Raw genomic sequence first — 12,621 nt, 5'->3', positions numbered from 1 at the left:
CACCTGACACATTCAAATTTAAACCAATCACATACCAGCTACTAGAACTGTGTGGCCGGCCTAAACAAGAAAGATGGCGGTTGTATATGGAATTTCTCACAAAATATATATATATATATATATATATACACACACACAGTTTTCTTGTCACAACATTTGTTTACAGAGCCAATGTGTGTGCAAAAAAAAAAAATAAAGGACACCTTCAGTGTCCTTTATTTATTTTTTTTTTTTCTTGCAGTGAAGTCGATCAGGGTTCTTATTCCCTATTTTGTTAAAAAAATAAATAAATAAATAAACATTTGAATTTTTACAGTATCTTTTGTTTATAAAATTGTTAGGTTAAAAGTTCAGAATAGTTAACCCACCTCTCTCTCTGTCCATGTTAAGAATGGCTTTCTAAATAAAAACTTTAAAAAGCCATTCTTAACATGGGGAGAGAGAGAAGCTTTTTTAATTCAAGAATCAAAATATACCATAAAAATTCAATTAAAACCCTGTTTTTTTTTAATGTGAATTATTACGAGGTACATTTTCTGCCTTGTCAGCGTGTAACAGTTTACACATACATAACATCAACAGGAATTGAACTTCAGTACCTAATCATATTATCATATGGGGGGGGGGCGTTCTTCAACTTTGTCTTTTAGTGGCTTCAGGGCAGACTCCTGTTTCTCTGTCAATACTTGGAACTGACTATGAGAACGGAAACCTTACAGATTTTTATCCTCAGTCTCCAAAATTAACAAAGAATTAGACCATTCTTGTAATGCTGTAGTCTGAGGCGCTAGCAGTGTCAAAATTCGCCATTAAATATGCGTGATAAAAAATTGAATAATTCAATCTATCTTTCGAAGCTTATAACTACTTGAAAAATGTAATTCAAACCCTAATTTTTTTCTTCAATTAAAGGAGCAAAGACCAAATTTTTTAAAAATAACAGGTTTAATGGCAAATTATGCAATATTTGTTTTTTTTAAATCGGTTTTTAAAGAAAATCAACGAATTTTAACTTACTTTGATAATTATATATAAATTCCAAAAATCACTTACCTATAAAAAATACTAATCAATGGGTACCATTCTTCATTGTTAAGAATTTATCCATATTTATATTTTATATTCCATGTCCTTTTTAAATAAAATAATTTTTTAAGCAAGGATTTTAAAAAAACACGACATCACGTTTTTCACAGTTGAAATAAAAGGAGACAAATGTCTGCTTTTCTTCAAGTTGACATCTTCGGTGGCTTTAAGCACCAGAATTAATGTCTCTATTGCGTGCTGTAAACAAAAGTTAGTAAATATGGGCCACCGTAGTTGAAAAATGATCCCATTTCACTTATCAGTTTTTGTTGTAAAAAAAAAAAAAAAAAAAAAAAAAAAAAAAAAAAAAAAACAACAACAACAACACTACCGATTTTTTCTTTTATTTTCTTAAAGAAATACAGGAGTTTTTGATTTAATATATTTTATTTCTTCTTTATGGAGTGAATTTTTTTTTTTTTTTTTAAATATCTAAAAAAAATTGAATGAAATAGAAAAAAAATGTAATTGTACAAAATTTTCTGAATATAACAAGATAAGGTTTAACTTAAAAAAAAAAAAAAAAAAAAAAAAATCAACATGATTAAAAAAAAAAAAAAAAAAAAAGGTTTTAAACTTTGGACTTTACAGGTAAATTTGCAAATAACTGTTTTTTGTTGTTTTAAATTAGCTTATTTTATTTATTGATCTTTTATCTTCAATTTGTGATATATAAATTTGAAGTGAGAAAATTAATTTTCATTTTAATAGACATTTCAAATGGGGGGGGGTGAATTAAAAAAAAAAACAACAAAAAAAACGCTTGTCTAGAATATTATATTCGGTTCATTGGAAAGAGCATTAAAAATTCATTGAACCTGAAAATATCGTAAAAATTGAACCAATAGAAAAATTGATAGATTTTTAAAGTGAAAAAATTGAAAAAAATTTAACTCATAAAATTCAATTGATTTCATTACGGGGTTTGTATTACTGTACACAGATTCGAAAAAGTTGTCAAAAAAACAAATATATAACAAATAAATGTTATCAAAGGCAAGATAAATTACTTTTCTACCAAACTGGATATATTTTTCGTATTTTTATTCAATATAACATGCTTATTCAGCTCGAAAAGCATACAGTGTTTACCGATGTATTGGAAAATTCAAAATGGCGCCCGACACTCTCTTTAACACGGTAAGTTCAGGAAAAGATGTTATAAATAATAAACTAGACAAAATACTGTTAGAAATTCGCTCATTATATGTTACCGTGACATAAGTTTACATATATTCCGTGTTTTTTAATAGTATTTTGTCTAGTTTATTATTTATAACACCTTTTCCCAAACTTACCATGTTGAAGAGAGTGTCGGGCGCCATTTTGAATTTTCCAATACATCGGTAAACACTGTATGCTTTTTGAGCTGAATAAACATGTTACATTGAATAAAAACAAAAAAAAATGTATCCAGTTTGGTAGAAAAGTAACTTATCTTGCCTTTGATAATATTTATTCGTTATATATTTGTTTTTTAACAACTTTTTCGAATCTATGTGTACAGTAATACAAACCCTCTATTATTTTTTAAACTATAAGAAAATCTTTCCTACCTTCAATGACCTCGGGTTTTGAGAGATGGATGCGAAAGCGTCTTTCCCTTTGTGATTGTTTTTTATACTAATGGATAAATCATGTGACCCTAGACCTTCTATAAAATTGTATGGGTTGACTAGCTTGATTATTATTTTTTTTACCCCCATCTTTACAATCGGTTCACACCGTGTCTGAAGTTGTTCCTTTTCTTCTCTTTCCTTTTCTTTTTTTTCTTCTTCTCCTATTTACAATTGGGACACCGTCTTGGTAGTTCCTTTGTTTTTTCTTTCTCAATCAATTATTGTATTGATAAAGAATTATTACGGGACCACAAGGACTAATACCTGAGGTCGCAACCGACGGCATCTGTTGCAAGAGGTAAGACGTTCTTTTTCTCTTTCTCTCTCAGCCAGTTGTCATTGATGTGTTAGGATAAATTTCTTAGCCTCAGACCTAGGTCCTTGATTATACCTTTTTTATAGCATCCTATTAAGAATTCGCTATACATTGCAACAGATACTGTTTTTTATATTAAAATGAATTCCTTACAAGTTGAACAATCATCACGGTCATCCTTATTGGAAGATCAGAGAGTCACTCGTACGATGATAGACTTAACACTAGAAAATCTTAGTGGACTTGAACCTCTTGAGAGAGATGTATTAGAACTTCATAAACGAGACATTCTCCAGTGGCTCCAAGAGTTATTGCATATTGACAAGAAAATAATGAAGGAGACACCATCGATTGAGATGAGGAGCTGTTTGACAGACAGTTTCACTTACAAAACCAGGGTGAATAAATCATTGTCGCAGTTAGATGCTTCCTTACCGGTTCCAGAGATCCATTCCCCTTTACTAACCTCAACTCCTCCCACTCTACCTTCCCCAGCTCAATCTGGCATTGAATTAGCAAAGCCTAAAATAACATGTCCAACATTTACTGGCGTTGATAAAACCAATAAATTTGCCCTGCGGGATTTCCTAACCCGTTTTGAGTTTTGCACATCTGGAGTGAGCTCAAAGAAGGAAAAACTCATATGCCTTAAGGCATATGTGATAGGTCGGCCATTTCATCTGATCCATCACCTGTCAGAAAATGACCATAATTATGATGTGGCCATAAATATTTTAAAGGAGGAATACTGGGACAGAGAAGCCATTAGGGAAGAAATTTTTAAAAGAATAGTGCAGTCTACACCTAAGGTGGACAAGTCTTATGAACAACTAAAGGAATATCTTTCCCAGGTTCAGTATGAACTTGGTGAGTTAGATTCAGACTATGGTTATGATTTTTTAGTTGAGGACTCCGGAAGTGGATGTCTGGTGGCTCATATCCTATTTGATAAGATCCCTGATGAGATAAAGGCAGAGCTCATTAGAGGCTCTAGCACACCATATCCTGGCTTGAACTGCATACTGCAGTATAGTCACGAAGTTATTAAAGCATTACTCCGGATTAAACCTATTTCAACTCCTAAGACAGAACTGATTCCACGGTTTAAGCCAAGGTCAAATGCTGTTTGGACGAGAAGCCCACCTAAAAATTCTGCATTACAAAGTTTTCACGCAGACCTAGACTTGGAAGACAAGATTCCTTATTGCAATTTTTGTGCAAGAAATGGACACACTAGTTCTCAGTGTACTACCTATCCCTCATACAATGAGCGCCTGCAACGCTGTAGGCAACTTGGATTGTGTGAATTCTGCACAGTTGCCAGCCATGATCAGAAAGCCTGTCCAGGAGTCAAGGGATTTAGATTCCCTTGCAGGTATTGTAAGTCTCGGAGGCATTATGCTTCTATGTGTCCTCAATTTGTACTAGAGGAAACAGAAATAAATACTAGCATAAGTACAAAACTTGGGGACATTCAAAACCTACTGCCAATGGTCAACATCACAATTAAAAGGGGAGCCTCCTCAGTTTCTCTGAATTGCCTTATTGACTCGGGCAGTCAGAGGTCATATTTCTCTGAAAGGGTTCTTCAGCACCTGAAGTGCGATCCAGACTCATGGGAGGAGGTGGCCATGGACGTTGTGACCTTTGTGGGGAGAAAACGCCGCATTTTCAAGCAGTTAACTGCAGTTGTAGAGGTCTTGCCGGGAGTAGCCCCCCAACTACCTATTCTAATTGATTGCGAATTGAATCTGTCTCACAAAGTACCAGACCTTCCTCTGGTTTGGGAAAACCTAAGAAAACTGAATTATACCTTTGCTGCAGAGATAGAGAGTGGCAGTGTACAATTGTGGGGTCTCATGGGAATTGATTTGATTCAATATATGCGTCCCATGAAGATAACACGATGCATGAATGGTGCGGCTTGGCAGACATCCGCTGGCATTATCCCCATAGGAAATACAAAACATTTTTTGCATGAGAACCAAATCAGTAAGATTGCTATAACTCCGGGAGCTTTGAGCTATGAAATTGACAGGCAGTACTATTGTAACGATTCTTTGGTTAATAGTATTGTGAATCCTGTTCCGACCTATGTGGATCCATTTGCCGACATTTTTGAAGGAAGCACTGTGGATCGGGGCTTGGAATGGATGTTTAGTCTAGAATCCTTGGGACTGCCTGACATAGAATCGGTTTCTGACTATGACAATCAAAAGATGGAAGAATTCATGCAAAACATAGTTTATAAAGATGGTCATTATTTGGTTAAATTGCCTTGGCATAAGGACAAGTTATCTCAGGTTCAATCTAACCATCATATAGCACTTAAGGTGCTGGACAGAGTAGCATTCAATTTAAAGAAGAAGGACTTATATGAGGAGTATATTAAGGTTTTTGAAGACCAAGAAAGAGAAGGGATAATTGAACCCCTAGAATGCTCCCCTCAGGAATACAAGCATTATGTGTGGGTTCCACATAGACCTGTGTTCAAAGACGAGCATACAACTACAACTAAAATTCGACCAGTTTTTAACTGTTCTTTTAAAACTAAGAACTCTGTCTCTCTAAATGATGCTGCTTATCCTGGGATCAACTTAACAGGGGACATGCTTGATTTAACTCTGCTTTTCCGAACAAATAGGTATGTATTTTTAGCAGACATCAAGAAGGCATTCTTGATGATTCGATTATCTAGTGAATCTGATAAGAATAAATTTTGTTTCTTTCTGCGAAAAAATAATAAGCTAATGTGTTATCGTTACACAACAATCTTATTTGGGTTTAGTGCAAGCCCATTCATCTTGAATTGCATACTAAAATTTCATGCTGGGCGTTATCCTTTGGATGATTGCACTGGGATGTTACAGTCTAATTTTTATGTAGATAATCTGATTAAAACAAGCAATTCCTTGGATGAGTTAACGGGCTTGTATACACGAGCAGTAGAAAGATTGCAAGAAGGAGGATTCATACTCCAATCTTGCAATTCTAATCATACAGAATTACACGATTTAATGAGGAGAGATGGTACTCTTGTGAGTCACAGCTGTCCTTGGGAGAAGGTATTAGGTTATCGTTACGATCCTCTTGCTGATACCATCAATATTGCTTCCTATAATTGTAACCCTGAGGCAGCAACTAAAAGGCATATACTGTCTGAAGCATCAAGGATATTCGATCCACTCTCATTATGTTTGCCGGTATCTATACAGGCACGTACTCTTGTTAGTGAGTTGTGGAAATTAGGTTTTGAGTGGGATGAAATTGTGCCAAGTGAACTTCAATCCAAATGGGCAGTCATCGCTCATGAATTGTCAGAACTTGGTTCTGTTACCTTCCCTAGAAAAACCCTTGATGAAGGGAGGGAAGCTGAATTATTTCTGTTTTGCGATGCATCCAAAAGGGCATATGGATTTGCAGCATATGCAGTCCAGGGGAAGGTTTCATCTCTGGTTTTTTCCAAGGCAAAGGTGGCGCCTCTTAAATCGAAGAGTTTACCAACTCTGGAGCTTTTATCGGCCTTCTTGGCCATCAAGTGCCTTCCGACTTTGTTGAAAGCCTATTCTAATGTAAGTTTCAAAAAGGTATTTCTTGCAGTTGATTCACAAATAGTATTATCCTGGTTGGTCACAAGGCGGACTAATAGCAAGAATGTTTTTGCCATGAATAGATTGAAGGACATTAGTCAATGGGAGGCTGAATTGATGTCTAAATTTGGTGTGGCCATTCAGTTTAAATATGTGCCTACTGCACAGAATCCCGCTGACCTTATCACCAGGGGTATTCCTACCTCTAAACTGAGGGCCAATTTGGAATATTGGGTTTCTGGACCGTCTTGGCTAAGAGACCAACCGATTTCTTGGCCTGAAAATCCTTTGAATTGTTTGAGCCCAGAAAGCAAAAAGATTGTATCTTCGATGGTTTGTGCTGTTTCGCACAGCCAGGAGGAGCCAGTTGTGCAATATGATAGATATTCTTCATTGTCTAAACTATTAAATGTCACCACATGTGTGTTCAAGTTTATTAATAGGTTGAGGAAAAGAGACTCCGACTTTGGTAAGATGGCTCGGACACACTTCATTAAAGTAATGCAGAGACAATCCTTCTGGGAGGAATTAGAATACTTACAAAATCCTTCAGGTAGGTCAATACCACCGAGAGTGGGAAGTCTAAACCTTTTTTTGGATAAGGAAGGATTAATTCGATTCAAGGGAAGAATTGGGAAGGTCTCTGTATATGAATACGAAATAGTTAATCCCTTGCTTATTGCTAAGGATCACCATCTTTCTAATCTCATAATATTGGACTGTCACCACCAGTGTAAGCATCTGGGTGTTCCTGCTACCTTGAATAAGGTCAGGTTATCTGGGTACTGGATACCCCAGGGTAGGCAGGCGGTAAAGAGAATTTTATCAGGATGCTCCTTGTGCCAGAAATTTAACTCTATTCCATTTACCTACCCCAAAATGACTGATTTACCTAAACATCGGGTGAATATGATAAGACCATTTTTGCACACAGGAGTAGACTATACGGGTCATCTGTGGGTTCTGAGAGGTGGGGAGAGGGTGAAGATGTATATCCTGGTCTTTACTTGTTTGGAGGTACGGTCAGTTCATCTAGAACTGATTGAGGATATGTCTGTTCACTCATTCCTAATGGCCTTGATTCGATTTTCAAATATTTATGGGATTCCTTCGCATATTTATAGTGACAATGCTAAGTCATTTGTGGCTGGATGTGACATGATTCATGAGGTGATTGCTTCCAGTGAATTCAGGGAGAAATTGGGGACATGCCAAATCAAGCATGTTAAGATCCCTGTACACTCTCCTTGGTATGGAGGTGTATGGGAAAGACTGATTAAAACCATCAAGTCTTGCTTGTATAAATTAATTGGACGAGCTAGTCATGATTATTTCGATCTCCTGACAATTATTTCTGATGTACAAAATGCCATAAATGACCGTCCCTTGACTTACAGAAGTTCATCTGACTCAAGTTTGGAAATAATAAGTCCAAATCACTTTTTACGCCCTGTAGTAAACCCTCGTTTGATTTTGAGAATGGATGGGGAGGGTATTTATCAACTAGAACCTCCCTCTCGGAAACAACTCTTAGAGTCCTTAAATTGCAGGAATGATGCATTAAAAAGATTTAAGAAAATTTGGTACAAAGATTATCTGCTTAGTATAAGAGAGCATGCCCAAAGACAACAAGGAGGGACTTCACCAGTTGTTTGTGTGGGAGATGTAGTCACAATCAAACTCCCTAACAAACCTCGACCATTTTGGGCATTGGGTAGGGTCACACGTCTATTTACAGGAGATGACGGATTGGTGAGATCTGCTCAGATAAAACGAGGAGATGGCTCCTTGCAAGTTCATTCCCTGAAGCACCTCTATCCCTTGGAGTCGTCTATTCAAGAACCCATTGATGGACTTGATTCCTTGATGAGGAATGCTGATGACAATCTGAATGGCTGTACATCTGTACTTGAAGACCCTATTGAAGAGGGCACAGAGCTTGGTTGGATTTGCCCTGATTGTGGTGAACCAGACAATGGCAGTGCCATGATATGTTGTGACTGCTGTGATGACTGGTACCATTTTTCCTGTGTTGGTCTATATCGACCTCCACCAGAAGAGGAGAGTTGGCGGTGTGGAAGTTGCCTCAACCAGGATCCTTCATTATCCCATGATATGATGGTGGATAATTTATTAAATGATGCTGAACATGCATGTATTTGCCCAGGATGTGTTCTACCGGATAATGGTAGTCCAATGATATGCTGTGATGAATGCAATCAATGGTACCATTTCAACTGCGTAGGTATTCAGCAAGTTCCCCCAGAGGGTGAGAATTGGTACTGTTGGAATTGCCTACATTCAATTCACTAACAGTCCACTCTCAGAAAATAGGTAATTATTTATTTACCTCTCCCATTTTTTTTTTTTCTCTTCCTTTTCTCTTTATCCTTTATTTTTATTTATTTACTAGCAGTTCAGCCGACTTGGCAGTCAAATTTTGACAAAAACCGATTACGAAGCTTGCCCTATGTCTGAATACACTTTATGTTGGTTTGGAATGTTTGGACCGGGGATTGGCTGAAGGTTCAGTTTTTTTGGGGGGTTTTTGTTTCGACCCCTTAAAACTTATTTTTCTTGGATTTGTTCAATTTATCAAGTTGGATCCATGTCCCGGGAATCTAAATTTAGAATTTTGAGTGTTTGGACCCAAAATTAACAGTTATTTGTATTAAAATGTACTCAGACAACTTCACTGTTTACTATTTATTTATTCATTTATTTTATTTACTTATTTTTTTTTTTTTCTCTTGAGACGGGAGTGTATAAGAAAATCTTTCCTACCTTCAATGACCTCGGGTTTTGAGAGATGGATGCGAAAGCGTCTTTCCCTTTGTGATTGTTTTTTATACTAATGGATAAATCATGTGACCCTAGACCTTCTATAAAATTGTATGGGTTGACTAGCTTGATTATTATTTTTTTTACCCCCATCTTTACAATCTGTTCACACCGTGTCTGAAGTTGTTCCTTTTCTTCTCTTTCCTTTTCTTTTTTTTCTTCTTCTCCTATTTACAATTGGGACACCGTCTTGGTAGTTCCTTTGTTTTTTCTTTCTCAATCAATTATTGTATTGATAAAGAATTATTACGGGACCACAAGGACTAATACCTGAGGTCGCAACCGACGGCATCTGTTGCAAGAGGTAAGACGTTCTTTTTCTCTTTCTCTCTCAGCCAGTTGTCATTGATGTGTTAGGATAAATTTCTTAGCCTCAGACCTAGGTCCTTGATTATACCTTTTTTATAGCATCCTATTAAGAATTCGCTATAAAACAACTTTAATAGTTTATTTTGGAAGTATATTCCATAAAGAAAATAAACAACCCACTTTAAAAAGAGAAATTACGAGTTTATATATATATATATATATATATATATATATATATATTTTATACGCAGTTTTGTGTTAGGGGTGTCAAAAATTTCCAAAAAATTCTGATACACCTACTGAAGTACCCTTACCGGGGAATGCCGACGGGGCGCACCAAGGCACTTTTTGCAGGTCAGAGTACTCAGTACCTCTCCTCGTGGGCACTAATTTATTTAATCCCACTTTCCGACCCTGATATCACTGTTCTTGCAGTGGGAGAGAATTACCCCTCCTTCCTAGGTGCCTTTTCCTTACAAATAACTTCTGGAGAGGGGGTAGGCTAGAATTTAAGGTGTATTTATCAAACTTAGGTTGACACTAGAAATACACCACACTTGCAATGGTCACACAATTTCGGGGGTATAATAGATCGATTCTTTTAAATCCACCGCTAAAAAAAAAAAAAAAAAAAAAAAAAACGTAACCATATGTTGTATTCATTCTTACGAGGATACACGTAACACTTCGGCAAACCAAAATGTGTTTTTTTGTTGTTTTCTCGTAAAAGAGAAATGTGAAGTATAAAAACAAGAAATACAATTTGAAAACTAATTTGAAGTGTATGCAGAATTTTAATATTTTTAATTTAATCACAAATGATTTGAGTTCGATATTCTTTCATCACAAAAGTTCGTTTTCAATATATCGCATTAATTTAAGATTATGGTCTCTTTTTCTTTAATCATGGGATTGATTATTACTGATATTTATTTGTTTTTTTCTAGTTTTCTGAATAAATATTGTAAATAAAAAAGTTGAAAAATATTTTTGATCCAAAAAATATACTGAGCCTAAGTTTTTAAAGCCGACACGAGTGGGCAACACTACTGCAGCATAGCAAGTTAAGACTACAATATGTACAATAGTTTCCAATTATCATTTTAGTTATTGTGGCATATTTTAATGTATTTACCTTTCTTTATCTGAATGCTGGAACTGAAATGTCGGATTCCAAGGTCTGGTCGATGTGACAACTTTAGAAGAAACAGCTGCTGCTGCAGCCGCGGACGCCGCCATATCTGTTGATGATGATTATGGATCGACCGGAAGTTAAAGGGCAGACAACTACGTCACGATGAGGCGAGCATTTAAAAATTTATCAGAAATGCGAGAAAAATCTTATAGGTCAGAATATGGCCGAATTGGTCGAACTGTCGCTAACCAATCAATTAGTACGACTTTTTCATTTTTTCTTTGGTACTTGTTCAGTTTAATCAAGACATTAAAAATGAAAATATCGAAAAAGGTTATATTGTACGTATCCGTTATGGAATGAAGTTCTTCGAAAAAAATTTAACTTAATTTCATCAAGTAGTTTTTTTTGTTGTTGTTTTTTTACAGCGAAGCGAAAAAAATTATGATATCGAGTAAAAGGTTCGATTTTTAGGAAGAAAAGCTAGTTTTAAAGATGGGGGGGAGTGTCGGTGCTTTAAACTGAGTTATCGCCCCGTGGTGTGTTCAAAAAATTCAAAGATGGCTACCTTCAACGCGATGTCATAAAAACGTGTTTTTCCGCTGTAAAAAAAAAAAATAAATAAATAAAAAAACTACTTGATCAAATTAAGTGAAAAATTTTTTTTCCGGAGATCTACAATCCAAAACGGATACGTACAATATAACCTGTTTTCGATATTTTCATTTTTTTTAATGTCTTGATTAAACTGTACCAGTGCCTTTTCTTTGATTGAAGGTTAGGGTCCTTTACTCCCCGAGTTAAAAGTTTTTTTTCTTCTTCAAATTAAATAAATTAACTTCTTTTCTTTGTTTTTCTTCAGAAAGTTTTTTTCAACTTTATTAATTTTATTTAATCCTTTCGTTATTAGGTGATTTGTCCGTAAGAATGTCAGTATGAAGAAAGCAATTTCGTAGAGTTAGCCGAGTCTGAACATATCTGTCTGGAATTGAATAAGAAAAGGGTCACCATCTTCCACAGAAAATATTTGAGAATTTTATTTCTTTTAAACCCCTATACCATTAAGCTGGACGGAGGTGGGGGTGAGATCAACATGTTGCCACTGTCAGGATTAGTAACCTTAATCTTTGTACATTTTTCTGCTGTCAGGTTAACGATACTGTGTTCGAAGGACCTTTGTGTGTTCCCTCCTCCCATAGAATTGTGGCAGTCCCCAATTTCAACTAATACTATTTCTTCAATACCTAGACAACAACCACATTGACCAGGCGCAACATTAGGTGCTTCGTTGAAATTCCAACATATTCTATGTCATTCCTCTTTAATTAAAAGGCATGAAGGCATTACCCAAAGATGGAATTAAATACTGAAGGTGAAATCATTTGTTGAACTATCTTTCAAAGGACCATTTTTATTCCAAGAATATTAGGACCAGAAATTCCTAGAAGATTTTGAAGAACCTCTTGCAAAGAATAGAAGAAATCAAAGACTAAGAAAGATTTTGGGAGAGAGGACGAAAAGGGAACTCTCAAAGGAAAGTTTTGAAGAAGAAAAACTGGTTCAGAAGTGCTGAGAAAGATTTTGTTTGCTGGGCAAAAAATAATTTTTTAAAATATGTAATTTTTTATTTCTTGTTTGTTTGCTCCATCTTTCATCTTAGCTTTGCTGAGTAAGCCCCAAGAATGTGTGATTTGTAAAGAATATATTTTTTCAAGGACTTTTTTG

At 35.6% G+C, this 12,621-nt stretch overlaps 1 protein-coding gene across 1 annotated transcript in view; it reads right to left on the bottom strand.

The window, feature by feature from the left end:
- The window catches only part of LOC145267171 (signal recognition particle 19 kDa protein-like), a 60,292-nt gene extending 49,241 nt beyond the window's left edge, over positions 1-11,051 (bottom strand). Inside the window, exon 1 of the mRNA XM_080123224.1 lies at positions 10,897-11,051. Within this exon, the coding sequence (XP_079979350.1) occupies positions 10,897-11,000 (104 nt within the window). The 5' untranslated portion in view covers positions 11,001-11,051. The remainder of the gene's footprint in view (positions 1-10,896) is intronic.
- Between the last annotated feature and the right edge of the window lie 1,570 nt (positions 11,052-12,621).

Source organism: Euprymna scolopes, chromosome 42 (genome assembly GCF_053919585.1).
Source record: "Euprymna scolopes isolate OS-2025 chromosome 42, ASM5391958v1, whole genome shotgun sequence".
NCBI lineage: Eukaryota > Metazoa > Mollusca > Cephalopoda > Sepiida > Sepiolidae > Euprymna > Euprymna scolopes.
The sequence above is the reverse complement of the archived record's forward strand: the minus strand, read 5'-3'. Positions and strand labels throughout refer to the sequence as shown.